The following is a 12589-nucleotide window of genomic DNA, read 5'->3' as shown; positions in this document are numbered from 1 at the left end:
AAAGGCCAACTCCTTTAAAAGCCTGCTGGAAGACCAAGGAGGGGCTCTTCTTCTCTAGGGACACAGCCGAGGGGGAGGTGAGTGGAGAGACAACCCAGGAAGACTGATGGGGTGGCTGTCCCCTTGGCTCATCTGCGCACCAGTCCACTTTTTGCTTCGAGAGACACTGGTGCGAGAGCAGGAAGAGCAAGAGCGTATCCCCAGCCTTTATGAGAGCTGGCAGAGGGCAAAGCCAGTGGCTGACAGCAGAGCAGGGCTTGTGGAGGAAAGAGTGGGTCCACAGGATAGGCAGAGGTTGCCATCCACGAGATGACTGGAAGGTGGATAAAGGTGTGGTGTTGCTGAGCTGTGTTGCAGGGACTCTCTGCCTTGAAGGGGCTGGAAAAACACAGACTTGCTGGAGCAGCCTGGGGGCAGCAGAAGCGGGCCTGTTAGGGGAATGGGACTCCATGGACCAGACCACAAACTGTATAGCACAACCAATAAAAGAGCACTTGTAGAAAGCAGCTGGGGTTTGGTGTCTTTTTGATGGGAAACAGAATGGACCCTAGATACTTCAGTGTGCCCCTCCCCCCAGAATCCACCACACCCACCAACAATGATATGTATCCAATCTGCCACAGCGTCTCCAGCAAAGTGGGGGCCTTAAGATAAACATTTCAGGCATTTGGACTGGAGTATGGTAACCATGGTGGATTCATTTTAGATAATTTTCTCAAATGTTGTTGGAGACAGATTTGAGAGGGTGGGCTTCCCATGTCACATTCCAGTCTTCAGTATAAATCTGAGCGAATGTCTGATTCCTACAATTTCTTAAGGAAATCCATCAATTTTAAAGTCACAGTTAAAAGCATTCCATAAAGTTGCGATAAAATTCCCCTCTCCCCTTTTCTCATAGTACTAAGCAGATTTTCTAATTGTGTACGTGGTCTTAAAGCCTGCATTTTAACAACATCCTTTACAATAAAGCTGCATGATGGATAACCAGTGGATGTTTGTGCCTCTCAGGGTAGGTTTAAGTTGTTCTGTCCCAATGGAAAGGTTTTTAATATAAGTATCACAGAAACAAGAGAGATCTTTAGTGTCCCATGTTTGTAATTGTGCTTCCCTGGGAGGTGTATAAAAGCCTGGGCGATGTGCTATGGGTAGAAACTACTCGTGCTAGCTTATTTTGCCAAAGCTTCCAGATTGTAATGGTGTTTCTCATGAATGAATTTATTTTTTGTAGGAAACATAATTTAAATGGGTTCAAAGGTACAGCTCTAAAAGAATTACCTGGAGTCATTTCGATTTCCATTTTCATCCATTGCTTGTCCTTCCCCCTGCAATGTACAAAAGCTGCCTAAGTTGGAATGCTGAATAACAGCATTTCAAATTTGGGATGCTGTAGCTACCCGAGGATGACTGCCTAAACAATAAGGACAGAACCTGAAACAAAGTAACAAACTGTGGAACAAGCATCATTTGTACTGCAGGGATTCTACCAAAAGTGACAGAATGTGGTGGGATCATGATTTTAGGTAGGTCTTTGGTTTCTATATTATTGGGTTGTTGTTAATATAAAACAGCCTGTGTAGATTTTTTGGGATTTGTACCCCTCGTGCCAGATCTTTTTGAAGTGAGGTGAACAGAACTGTACACAGTATTCCAAATGCAGATGCATCATAGAGACATTATCAGCAGTTTTATTTTGAGTTTTCCTAATGATCCCTAGTAAGGAATTTGCTTTTTTTGCAGTTGCTGCACACTGGGTCGATATCTGCATTAAGCTATTCCCTGTGTTGACCATATGAGGTTTTAATAATTGTAATATATATTTTATTTTATGTAAACTGCTTAGAAGGTTGGGGTTTTTTTTACAATTAAGCAATATACTTATGTTAATGAAACACTATTTACTTCGACAGCAGTTCTTCAAATGTTTTCCTCCACTCACCAACAGCCATGGCAGTTGTTAGAAACTTGGACTTTTCGCATGGAAAACTTGTTTTACTATGATTCCTCCACCTAAATATGATCCCTGTATGGCCTGGAAGGGAAAAGCCTGACACACACACTCTCATTAAGAAACAGAGGCAAGCAAAGAGCACCCTTTCTATGAAAAGGTAAAAAAAATGTGTAATGAAAAAGTCAGCTGCATCAGGCATAAAGAACTACACACAGTGTCCCCTCCAGACTACTTCAGTACTCAGGGTAGGGTCAGCCTTATCCATTTTCCCTGAGAGACTGAGGATATACATATTTAATCTAGTAATTGCCACTCTTCGTAACACTAGAGTCCCCTGCTCTCCCAAACAAAAATCTGAGACTTCCTGTTCATTTAGTTCCATAGTGACATGAACACTATGAAATACAACTGAATCTGAACACACATCCTCTTGCTCGTAATTGCCTATTTTGATATCACTCACAGGGCCTGAAACATTGCTTTACATATTTCTCTTGCTGATTGAATATTTTTCAATTATTACTCAGCTGTATATAACAATTTCTCTGTTCAATTTGATTTTGCCAGCCATTTTTTTATACGTATCTTTGCATCACACCCCATACCATTAGTAGACCCTTCTTTCAAGTACAGTAGGGCCCTGCTTTTCGGCGTTCCGCTAATATGGCAGTTTTCAATTAGAGTAAGGCTCCGTTCATACAGCACTTGTTCTGCTTTTATGGCATTTTTCAGGCATCAGGCGCCATTTTATTGACGGAGTTCCGCTTTTTGGCGGGTTTTGCTTTTTGGTGGGGGTGTGGAACGTAACCCGCTGTATTAGTGGGGTTCTACTGTACTATAACCTTAATCCGCTATCCTGCAGCAAGAATAAGCACACATGTTTAAAAAATGCTATCTCCTGCTTGATAGATCAAAGAAAAAACATTTGCAGGATAATATAGAATTAACACTGGTACTTTAGTGCTCATTAAAGAACTACCAGCTACTAACAAGTAGTTCAACTCAGTAAGCAAATTATTAAAACCTAGGTTTTCTATTTCATTTTCAGTTTAATACTTTTTTTTAGAAAAAAATTGGTCTGGTAGGCCTGATCTGGTGATCTTCAAACTTAAGATATTTTTATTTTCCACTAGATGCTTGGTTCTTGATTACAACGAACACATGCAAGAATTCTCCATTTCTTACAGTTCCCCTCCCCCCCCATTCCCTTCCTAAGGAACCTTTATGGAAGCCATATTCCACATACTCTAGCCCAGGAGTAGCCAACATGGTGCCTTCCAGGTGTTGTTGGAGTTAACTCCCATAGCCCCAGCCAGCACGATCAATTATCAGAAATGAAGGGAATTCTAATCCAGCAACATCTGGAGGACTCACATAGGCTACTCCTGCTCTAGGCCAGATACCTAATTAAGAACAAAGTTGCCTGTGTATTCCCTTACACTAGGGAAAGCTTTCACAATGTTCTTGATGAGCTATGTCATCTGAGAAAACTGGGACAATTGGAGACCAATTTTTCCTACAGAAAAAAATCAACTTTAAAAATACTCATATTGTAAAGATACTAAATGTGGCAGCTTCTTCCTCTTCAGAACTTCTAACTGAAAATTAGTAGGCAATTTTAAAAAAAATTGTTCAACTGAAATTAGGTCCATAAAATAACTGGTGTAAATACAAAAAATAAGCTTCACAAAGCATACTGTACACATTTCAAAAGCCTTCTATAACAGTGAAAAGTTTGTTACCAGACTCAATTAGTTTCCATATGACCTCGCCTCAGTTGTTCATGCTCTGGTAACTTCTAGGCTGGATTACTGTAATGCGCTCTACGTAGGACTGCCCTTGAAGACAGTTCGGAAGCTTCAGCTAGTGCAAAATGCAGCAGCCAGACTGCTGACGAGGACCAGCCGGTCAGCACATATAACACCTGTTCTGGCCCGTTTGCACTGGCCTATTTGTTTCCGAGCCAGATTCAAGGTGCTGGTTTTGACCTATAAAGCCTTACACGGCGTGGGACCGCAATATCTTGTGGAACGCCTCTCCCGCTATGAACCTACCCGGTCACTTCGCTCAGCATCTAAGGCCCTCCTCCGGGTACCAACCCATCGAGAAGCCCGGAGGACAGTTACTCGATCTAGGGCCTTTTCTGTAGTGGCCCCCGTACTGTGGAACAGCCTCCCCGAAGAAGTACGCCTGGCGCCTACGCTTCTATCTTTTCGGCGCCAGGTTAAGACCTGGCTATGCTCCCAGGCATTTTAAGCGTTTATGTTATAATTTAATTTTCTTTTTTCTTTTTTTCTTTAGTTGCTGCTTGTGTTTGTTTGTTGTCTGATTTTATTGTTGATATTTTGTATTTTAACCTTTTTGTACACCGCCCAGAGAGCCACTCGCTATGGGTGGTCTATAAATGAAACAAATAAATAAAATAAATAAAATAAAATAAGTGTAACTGCTTTCCTTAGATATCTACTCAGATATGTGCGCAACAATAATACTCATACTTGAAAAGTAACTCACCTCACTCCCATGCTGATGGTTACCCCATATACCAGCAGTATTTCAACTACATAACCAAAAATAAGTGTGATCCAGTATTAAATTGTTCCAGTACTTGTTATGAAAACTCAATCTGGAAACAATGCCTTATGTACCCAAAACTTCACAACAGCTCATGCAGCATATTGCTCAATACAAATTAACAAAGCCAGCTTCTGGTACTGGAAAGAATGCATTTGATTACAAGGGTGCTTTCGTGAGACCTTTGTTGTTGTTATGTGCCTTCAAGTCAATTACGATTTATGGCGACCCTATGAATCAGTGACCTCCAAGAGCATCTGTCATGCACCACCCTGTTCAGACCATGTAAAAATCCAGCTGGGAAGATATAATTTGAAACAAGCTCAGAGGACTGAAGTTTAAGAAAGTTAAGCTTATTTCTAAGTACATGCTATAAATTGTAATTTTTACCTAGAATGAAAAGGGTCCAATTAGTTCCAGAATCATATTACATAATGGATTTCATAGCATAGGGTGTTTTCCTTTACTATTCTCTGTACTTAAAGGTAAATACTGTGCTACACAATTGCAAATGGATCATATGATCCAATTGTAATGCAGCTCAATGCTATATGCTGTTACTACTGTAGGAGCCCATCAATAGAATTTCTAAAAAATTCTGACTGAAAACTAGCATATCCATGCCACTTCATCCCAAGTGACAGATACTCTAGGCTTTTCAGATTAGTACTGTTAAAGTATATAAATTTCAGTGGCCAACTGAACTTGAATGACTGATACAGGCAGATTAATCTACAATTTTGTTCCTGACTACTTGAATAATCAGCATAAAGGTTAGGAGTAATTATAACAATTATGAGGTACAGTCAATTGGGGGGAAAGGCCAAGATCATCACTGTGGAATCTCTGCAGACAACAGGAGAGATATGACGTCAAAGGAGTGCAATGTAACCAATGCCAAAACTAGACCAGAGACAACCACACTGAGAAAAAACACATAATTTGGTCAGATGATTATTTGTAACTTTTGTGACAGTAATTCTAACAAAGTGTGAAAGGCAAAAACTAACTTTGACTCACACAACTTGAGAAGGAGAGGCAGGAAGAGGAAAAGGTGAAGTCAAGAAAAGCTTCTTCAGGGATGAAGCTGATCTAAGCACTACTGGAGACCAAGGACAGAAGCCAGAGGGTAGGAAGAGATCAGAAAGGAATATTATATGAGATCCAGGAAGGTCACAGAACTTGAGATTGATAGGAACACAGATGAAGCATACTAAAGGATATGTGAGGGAAGGATATGTGAGGGATATGGAAAAGGACTGAAGATGAAAAATTGCATCAGACTTAGTAAGCCTTCTGCTCAGCAAGTAATGGTAGATAACTACCAGGATGGTTTGAGAATCAAATCAGGTGTGGCAAAAGAAAAGGTAGTAATGACACATGAGCAGTGGGTTTTCCAGAGGTCAGGTGGATGACAATGAAACCAGCAATTAACTACTCCCCATGACTAGGAAAAGAAGAATGAATTATGCAAAGTATGTAGACAGAATGCGGATCAATCTGACACCGAATTCTTATGTTTTTAAGCAACCAGTACGGTCAGCCCTTTGGATAAGCAAGTTAATGTCTATTAATGGAACAATAATTTTATTGCTATCAACATAGGTAACAAATGCTTGCAGTCCATTTTGTTGTGACTTTATTTTAAAAAAAGAGAACACCTGAATACTTTCATGCAACATCTATATCAGGATCTTAAATAATTTGAAGGAATACAATCAGGTCTGCTGTACTCATTACAGCTTAGTCTATACAAAACACATGTTATACAAAGTAAAGAAACGGTTTGAATTACTTTTCTAGATAATTACACTTATTTTAGACAGGCACAGAAATATTATTTGTAAATCACAAATGACCCACTCTCTTTCATTTCACTAAGCAAAGCACAATCAACTTCACACAGTTTTATAAAGGATTTCTATAGGGTACCTTGACCTTTTATTTAAACAGCAAAACATTGATTTGGTAAACATTTATGTGATAACTTTGATTTGTTTTTCATTTTTACCTGGAGTGCACAATTTATTTAAAAGAGGGAAGGTTTGGCACTTTTATACTGATGTCACCAATATTTATATTTCTTGGGATCTCTGGAAGATTCATATTCTTTACAGCTGACACAGCCCGGGCTGGGGCTCCTGCTAAACCAGCCTGTATACAGAAGAAAAAGATATCACTAAGATGATGTCCATTACACCCAATATATGCCACTAAAATTAAACTTCTTACCATAAATAAATATATACAAACACTAGCAATGAAGATTAGAAAAACCAGATGGTAGTTTGGATTGGAATGAAATGGACTATTCTGAAATATTTAACAAGAAAGAGAAAAAAGCAGTTCACACAAATTCTAAAATATGGTTAACACGTGCAATGGCAACTTGATGAAAAATTAACATATAATCTGTAAAACATATTGAGGTTAATTGAAGTTAAAGCACATGCTGTCTTTGATTTTTACTGTTTCCAGGTATTGCAGCATAATATGGTGCATAATATGGCACATAACCTGTACCAGTCATCAGACACCTTCAGTTGTGGCCACTCTTGATAATCACAGAGTTTTTAATTGATTGGTACTACTTCAAATATAAAATGCTTTTTTTTCTTTAGCATTTAATCAAATGCTAAAGGTGATCATATACAAAAAAGATGAACAATTTTTAACACTTTTTTGTTTTATATCTAATTATTTATTTAGCAGTAGTGACTGATAACCTTTAAATTGTTATCCCACGCCACTTCACTTCAAAGGCGATGTTCCAAGAATTAAATCGAAAATGCTTAAAACACAAAAACCTTGCATACCAAGTAGCTGTTGATCCTTCAAAAGTACAAACATACACTAAATATTTATTCTAGCAAGTTGGATGCTAACTATAAACATGAATCAGTTTTCCTCCCCACCCCGCATTGAATCTTCCCTTTCCATTCTTAAGATTTAGAGAAAAATTCCCCTGAGCCAAGACTTCCTAGGTTACCATAATTTATCTATGAAGAAAAGCTGCTGTTTTCAAAATTATTTTCTATACAGAATACAATTAGTTTTTAAACCAATACATTGATTAAAGCATACAACCATTTAGGGTAGGGGATAAGCAACATAAAGATTGTTGGGCCAACTTGTGAACAATATCCCAATAACAGGATTCTATTTAGCTAACTTGAAGGACCATTTGACGCAAAGAAACAGACCCAGAATGTATTTTCACAGTTTTATTAATACATAATTCCAAAATAAGGCAGCACACACATGTGCCAGTATTCCTTGTTCCTAAACCTGAAATCTTAAATTGTAATAATTTAGCAGCAACAAACAAACATATACATTATGTCTAGGTTCCAACCACCTATGACTAAGGTGATCAAGTCCAGTAAAGAGGAGGCAGATGGAGGCAAATGTTGGTGACACTATATTTTTTGATTCAGGGTGTGGTGGAAAGTGATCTAATGATCAGGCAAAGTTTACCACTTTAGGGGTCCAGACCAAACTGGATTTGGCTGGTTTTGACCTGTGTCCATGCCTCATAGTAATCTCTATTCTGGTGGAGGGGGGGGAAGAGGTCCTCTTCTAAGAAACTCTAGTAAGGTGGCCCCAACCTCCTATGTTTTCTCTTCTGAGAATTTTGGAGAGATGGACCACACCTTCTCTAGTAGTGTACACAAGGTATAATTAGAACATATAGTTATCTGAAGATTTGTAACCACCCTTCATCAATTAGACGTTAGGCCAATGTACAAAAAAGGACCAATGTGGTCATATCACCATAGATAAAATAATAAAATCCAATCAAAACAGCTTTAAAAGGCTGCAAACACACAACAGGAAAGACTCAACAACTAAAAATGTCCAGGCAAACAGAAACATTTAGACATGGTTCCAAAATGGGATCTGCACCAATTCTAAATGGATGATGTTCCACCAAGAAGGGCCTCTCCTTTGTTGACAAATGTACACCAGGTACTTTAAGACGGTCCAAAGCAGATATTAAGACATGGGCAGGCTGGAATACGGAGACACACTGTCAGATATTTGGCTATTTAGGGCTTTAAAGATTAAAATCAGCACTTCAAATTGGGCCAAGAAGCAGACAGCCAGAGTAGCTCCTTCAGAATTGGTGTAATATGATCACATCTGGCTGCACCTGTTCTTTCAGCTGCAGCATTCTTCATTAGTTGAATCTTTGGGGTTATTTTCAAGGGAAGTCCATAATGTTCCATATTATTACACAGAGTTTGGGCCTTGTGTTGTGTTTATCTACTAAAATTGTACATGTTCCTGCCACCTAAACTTCCTAAAGCACATCAACTCAAATGATTATATAGCAAAACAAGCAAGCAAATTTTTATTAATATTAACTAGCATTCCTATGGAAAATCCCCTCAGCAGGGTTCCCTTATCTATTTTAATTTCATTCGCTCTTTATGGTTTATTGAGCACACTGTACCAAGATGTCTTTAGACGTGACCTGGCAAACACTCCAGGAAACCTCCATATGGAGTTTTCCTTAACAGCAGGATTCTGGGGGTTCTGCATTTTATGGGGTGCCTCAAAATGCCATATACTAGAATCCTGATATAAATGCTATATACCAATAATCTCAATGTTTGTTAAAATAAATTGCTAGCCTTATGCTTCAGAGAAACATTTGAAAAGATGTATAAATGCTAAAGCAGAAGTATGATTTCCAAAGAAATAATGTAATATTTCTGGCACTTGAAAAATATACAAATTAAAGTTAAATTAATGTTTCTAGAAGACTAAAATCCCCTACATTTCTACAAGCATATTATATATCCAGTGCTGAACATGTTACCCACCCTATTCAAGAGTTCCAGATTTTCGAAGATTTGTTTTTATACCTGCTGCTGAGCTGCAGAGCCTGCTTCCATAAGTAATCTACTTTATGACAGCTTCGTAACTGTCTCAGACCTTACTGTCCCAACTACATTTTGGTATTTCAAATTAGTAAATTCAGGAGCAAGCCAGGGTAAGAAAAAACAACTGTTAGGCTTAAATATTCAAATCGCTATTGTGATACATTGTTCCTTTAAAAGAACTGTAGAAAATGCTTGCCAGCACAGGTGAAAGTATTTAATTAGTCACATTGCTTATGCTTTGTGGTCCTGCTTTGGGAGTGTAGACTTAGTTCTTCTGTGCTTGGATTCATGAACAAATATTAATACATAGGACTTGGATGTCTTGAAGTTTGCCTAATTACACCCTTAAACAGCAAACATTACAACTACAACAGTAAAGTTATCAATGTTGATGTTCCATACTCCCTTGAAGTCACCATTGGCCCAGGGCAGATAACAGGTAGGTGGAGCCAGTGAACGGGTGGGTGGCTAGGAACCTCCCTCCCTGCCTCGGACTGGAAGGGAAGCACTACTACTCCCCCACCCTATTGAGGGACCCCTCAGGGGCCCTTGGCCAGGGCCCGACCTGGCCACCCTTTGGCGCTGGCCCTGATTATGCTAACCAAATATGTTTGAATAGTGTGATATTCCATACTTATTTACAGTCAGAATTTGTATTAGGATGTTTAAGGTAAGTGGTAAGTGTTGGGAAGGGGGAATGAATGAGCATAGTGCTAGATTATGCTGGTTGATTGGCTGAGTGATTGGGGGTTGAATGTTTATATCTGAATGTGTGGCAGTTTGTCAGTTGGATAGGGTTATGATCTGGAAGAGCAAACGGAGTTGTGTTTTTAGAACTGGTTACTCACTCAGTATGGGTTCAACCTATGTTTATTGTTTTGGGATTAGATTGAGGAGGGGTGGAGATAGATTAGGAATATTTAGGGTGGGCACAGTAGGCAAGGATATTGTTATGGGTTTGGGGTTGAGATGGATAATTTCTATGAGTGCCCTTCCAACCTCTGATTTGGAGACTTGCGCCTGGGGATGAGAAACTCCTCTGCTGGTCAGATGTGTTTCTTTTGTTAATCTAATAGAGTGGCCAGGTGGGTTAATGGGTCTGTCAGGTGCCCTTCAACTGGTTAATGTGCCAAGGAGAACCTTTGGTCATTTAAACTCTTCAGGAGATCCTCCCCCCCCCCCCGGGGCCTAGGAGAGGCTTGTGTAGTCAGTGGTCTGAGAAAGGCTGGGAACTGGAGGCAGGCAGACAGACTGGCTCTCTGCACCATGGCTTTAGGGGGCCTCCTGTAACCCTGATGGAAAAGCTGGATATTGGACTGCTGATGCCTTGAACCCCTCCATCCTAAGCTCAGGTTGGAATGTGTGTAAATAAATAAACCATATTTCATAAAGACACCACAGCCTCCACTGACCTTCTTTCCGAAACCAAACCCTGGGCGAGCACAGGGACGCCTGGAAATCTCACTGCTTGGAGACTGGAGTGGCACGCAACAATATTAACAGTTAAAAAGACCTTAAGTAACACTTAAGTGATGTACCATATTGAAATCAAATGCTTTTGAACACAGAGTGAACTTACTTATTTTATTAACACCTGTTACTTTGATATTGTTTGTTTTCATATGCACACACTCCTGGTCACTGGCTACGGTACAAGGGAATTAGATACGTTTATCTATGCTGGCAGCATCTACCTGAAAGACTGCAACAGTAACATGGCTGTGGATTTTTAAAGAGACAAAATTACATGAGGGGGGGTTGAGGCTTGCCTAGATACCTGGACATATATAGCAAGGGCTGGGGAAAATGGGAAAAATTCTCTAACATAGCACTGTTATAGTTGGTGTGAAGGTTAAAGCATGTCTCCATCTGCTAAGAGCAGTGTGTTGGCAGGGTGGGAGTTCAAAACCCCCAAGTCCCATTCATTTCAGTGAGCCTTACTTCTGAGTAAACATGTTTAAGATCAGAACGGCAGAAAAGAAAAAGTTATTCCACCTGTTTCATCTTCTGCCATTAAATTCTTCCTCCAAACACAACCTTATCACCCCTCTACTAAATATTCATTTCTGGCAAGAACATTTAGTCATTACAAGTATCACTGGCAAAAATGCATGAAGCCTTCATTGTCCTGTCCCGATTTAAATGGAGATGGATAAGAAGTAGTCAGCACTCCTATCTAGTTAACAACTCTCACCCAACAAAATCCAGGCTGTGCTTTTTCAACTCCTGGCACTTCAGATCCTGCCCTCCCTTTTTGTGGGAAGTGGGGAGTCCACTTTACAGGGAAGACAAAAGGTTTAGCTTCCATAATGATATACATACAATTAGGAAGCTAGAATCGGAATTTAGATGTGGTCTTATTACAAAGCTGCAAAAGGCAGAATAATCTTCCATAAACATATAATAAATGTTGCCTTATTGTTGAAGATATAATTAAAGCAACAAATTAGAAGAATATGTCATAGTATTTATTCCTGAGTTAAGTTAAATGTGACTTGCTCCCAAATTGACAGAACTGCAGCCTTAAAGCAGAAGATAAATTAACATAAAAGCTTCTGCAATTTTTCAAAGATCCCTTCAACTTTGTTAAGATGAATTAGGAGGGAGGGAAGCAGGTGAGGAGGCTAGACTTACACATATTCACCTATTGAATAAAAATGTTGAAGAAAGGCTAGCTAAATGATGTACTATACTGTCATCTAATGGCTGATTAATCCCTCACATATTCATATGGTTTTCTGCCTATGAATGATCTAGATCAGATAGCTTCTGTAATATGTATCCACTTACATGTTCCAGCCTCAAGATATCACAGCTGGAGGATGCCAGAAGTCAGGAAGATAAAATACTACAAGTCTCAGAATGCAGATATAGCCTTAAGACTGATGTTTAGGGAAACTTCTAGCAGAGCAATTTTGGCTCCCAAAGGGTTAGGTTCAAAGAAATCTATCAACTGAATGTCAGAGGAAAGACTAGTAGGCAGGGCTGCATGAGGTACAAAAATGACCTATTTATCAGGGGCAGGAACAGGATTGTGCTGCAGCTGATGGAACTACAAAATCAGATGCCTGGAAAATGGCTAGGGCTGTGAACAATTATTTATTTATTTATTGAATGTATATCCTTCCTCCCAGAAGCAGCCCAGCCCATATCTTCATGGATAGCCTCAAGACATACA

General features: G+C 39.4%; 1 protein-coding gene across 2 annotated transcripts in view; it reads right to left on the bottom strand.

The window, feature by feature from the left end:
• Positions 1–6144: 6144 nt before the first annotated feature.
• Positions 6145–12589, bottom strand: part of AP3S1 (adaptor related protein complex 3 subunit sigma 1) — a 44155-nt gene continuing 37710 nt past the window's right edge. For both annotated transcript variants that reach the window (XM_061624483.1, XM_061624487.1), the window contains exon 6: positions 6145–6676. In XM_061624483.1, coding sequence (XP_061480467.1) covers positions 6548–6676 — 129 coding nt within the window. In that variant the 3' untranslated portion in view covers positions 6145–6547. The remainder of the gene's footprint in view (positions 6677–12589) is intronic.

This window comes from Rhineura floridana, chromosome 1 (assembly GCF_030035675.1).
Source record: "Rhineura floridana isolate rRhiFlo1 chromosome 1, rRhiFlo1.hap2, whole genome shotgun sequence".
NCBI lineage: Eukaryota > Metazoa > Chordata > Lepidosauria > Squamata > Rhineuridae > Rhineura > Rhineura floridana.
This window is presented reverse-complemented; position numbering and strand designations above follow the sequence as displayed.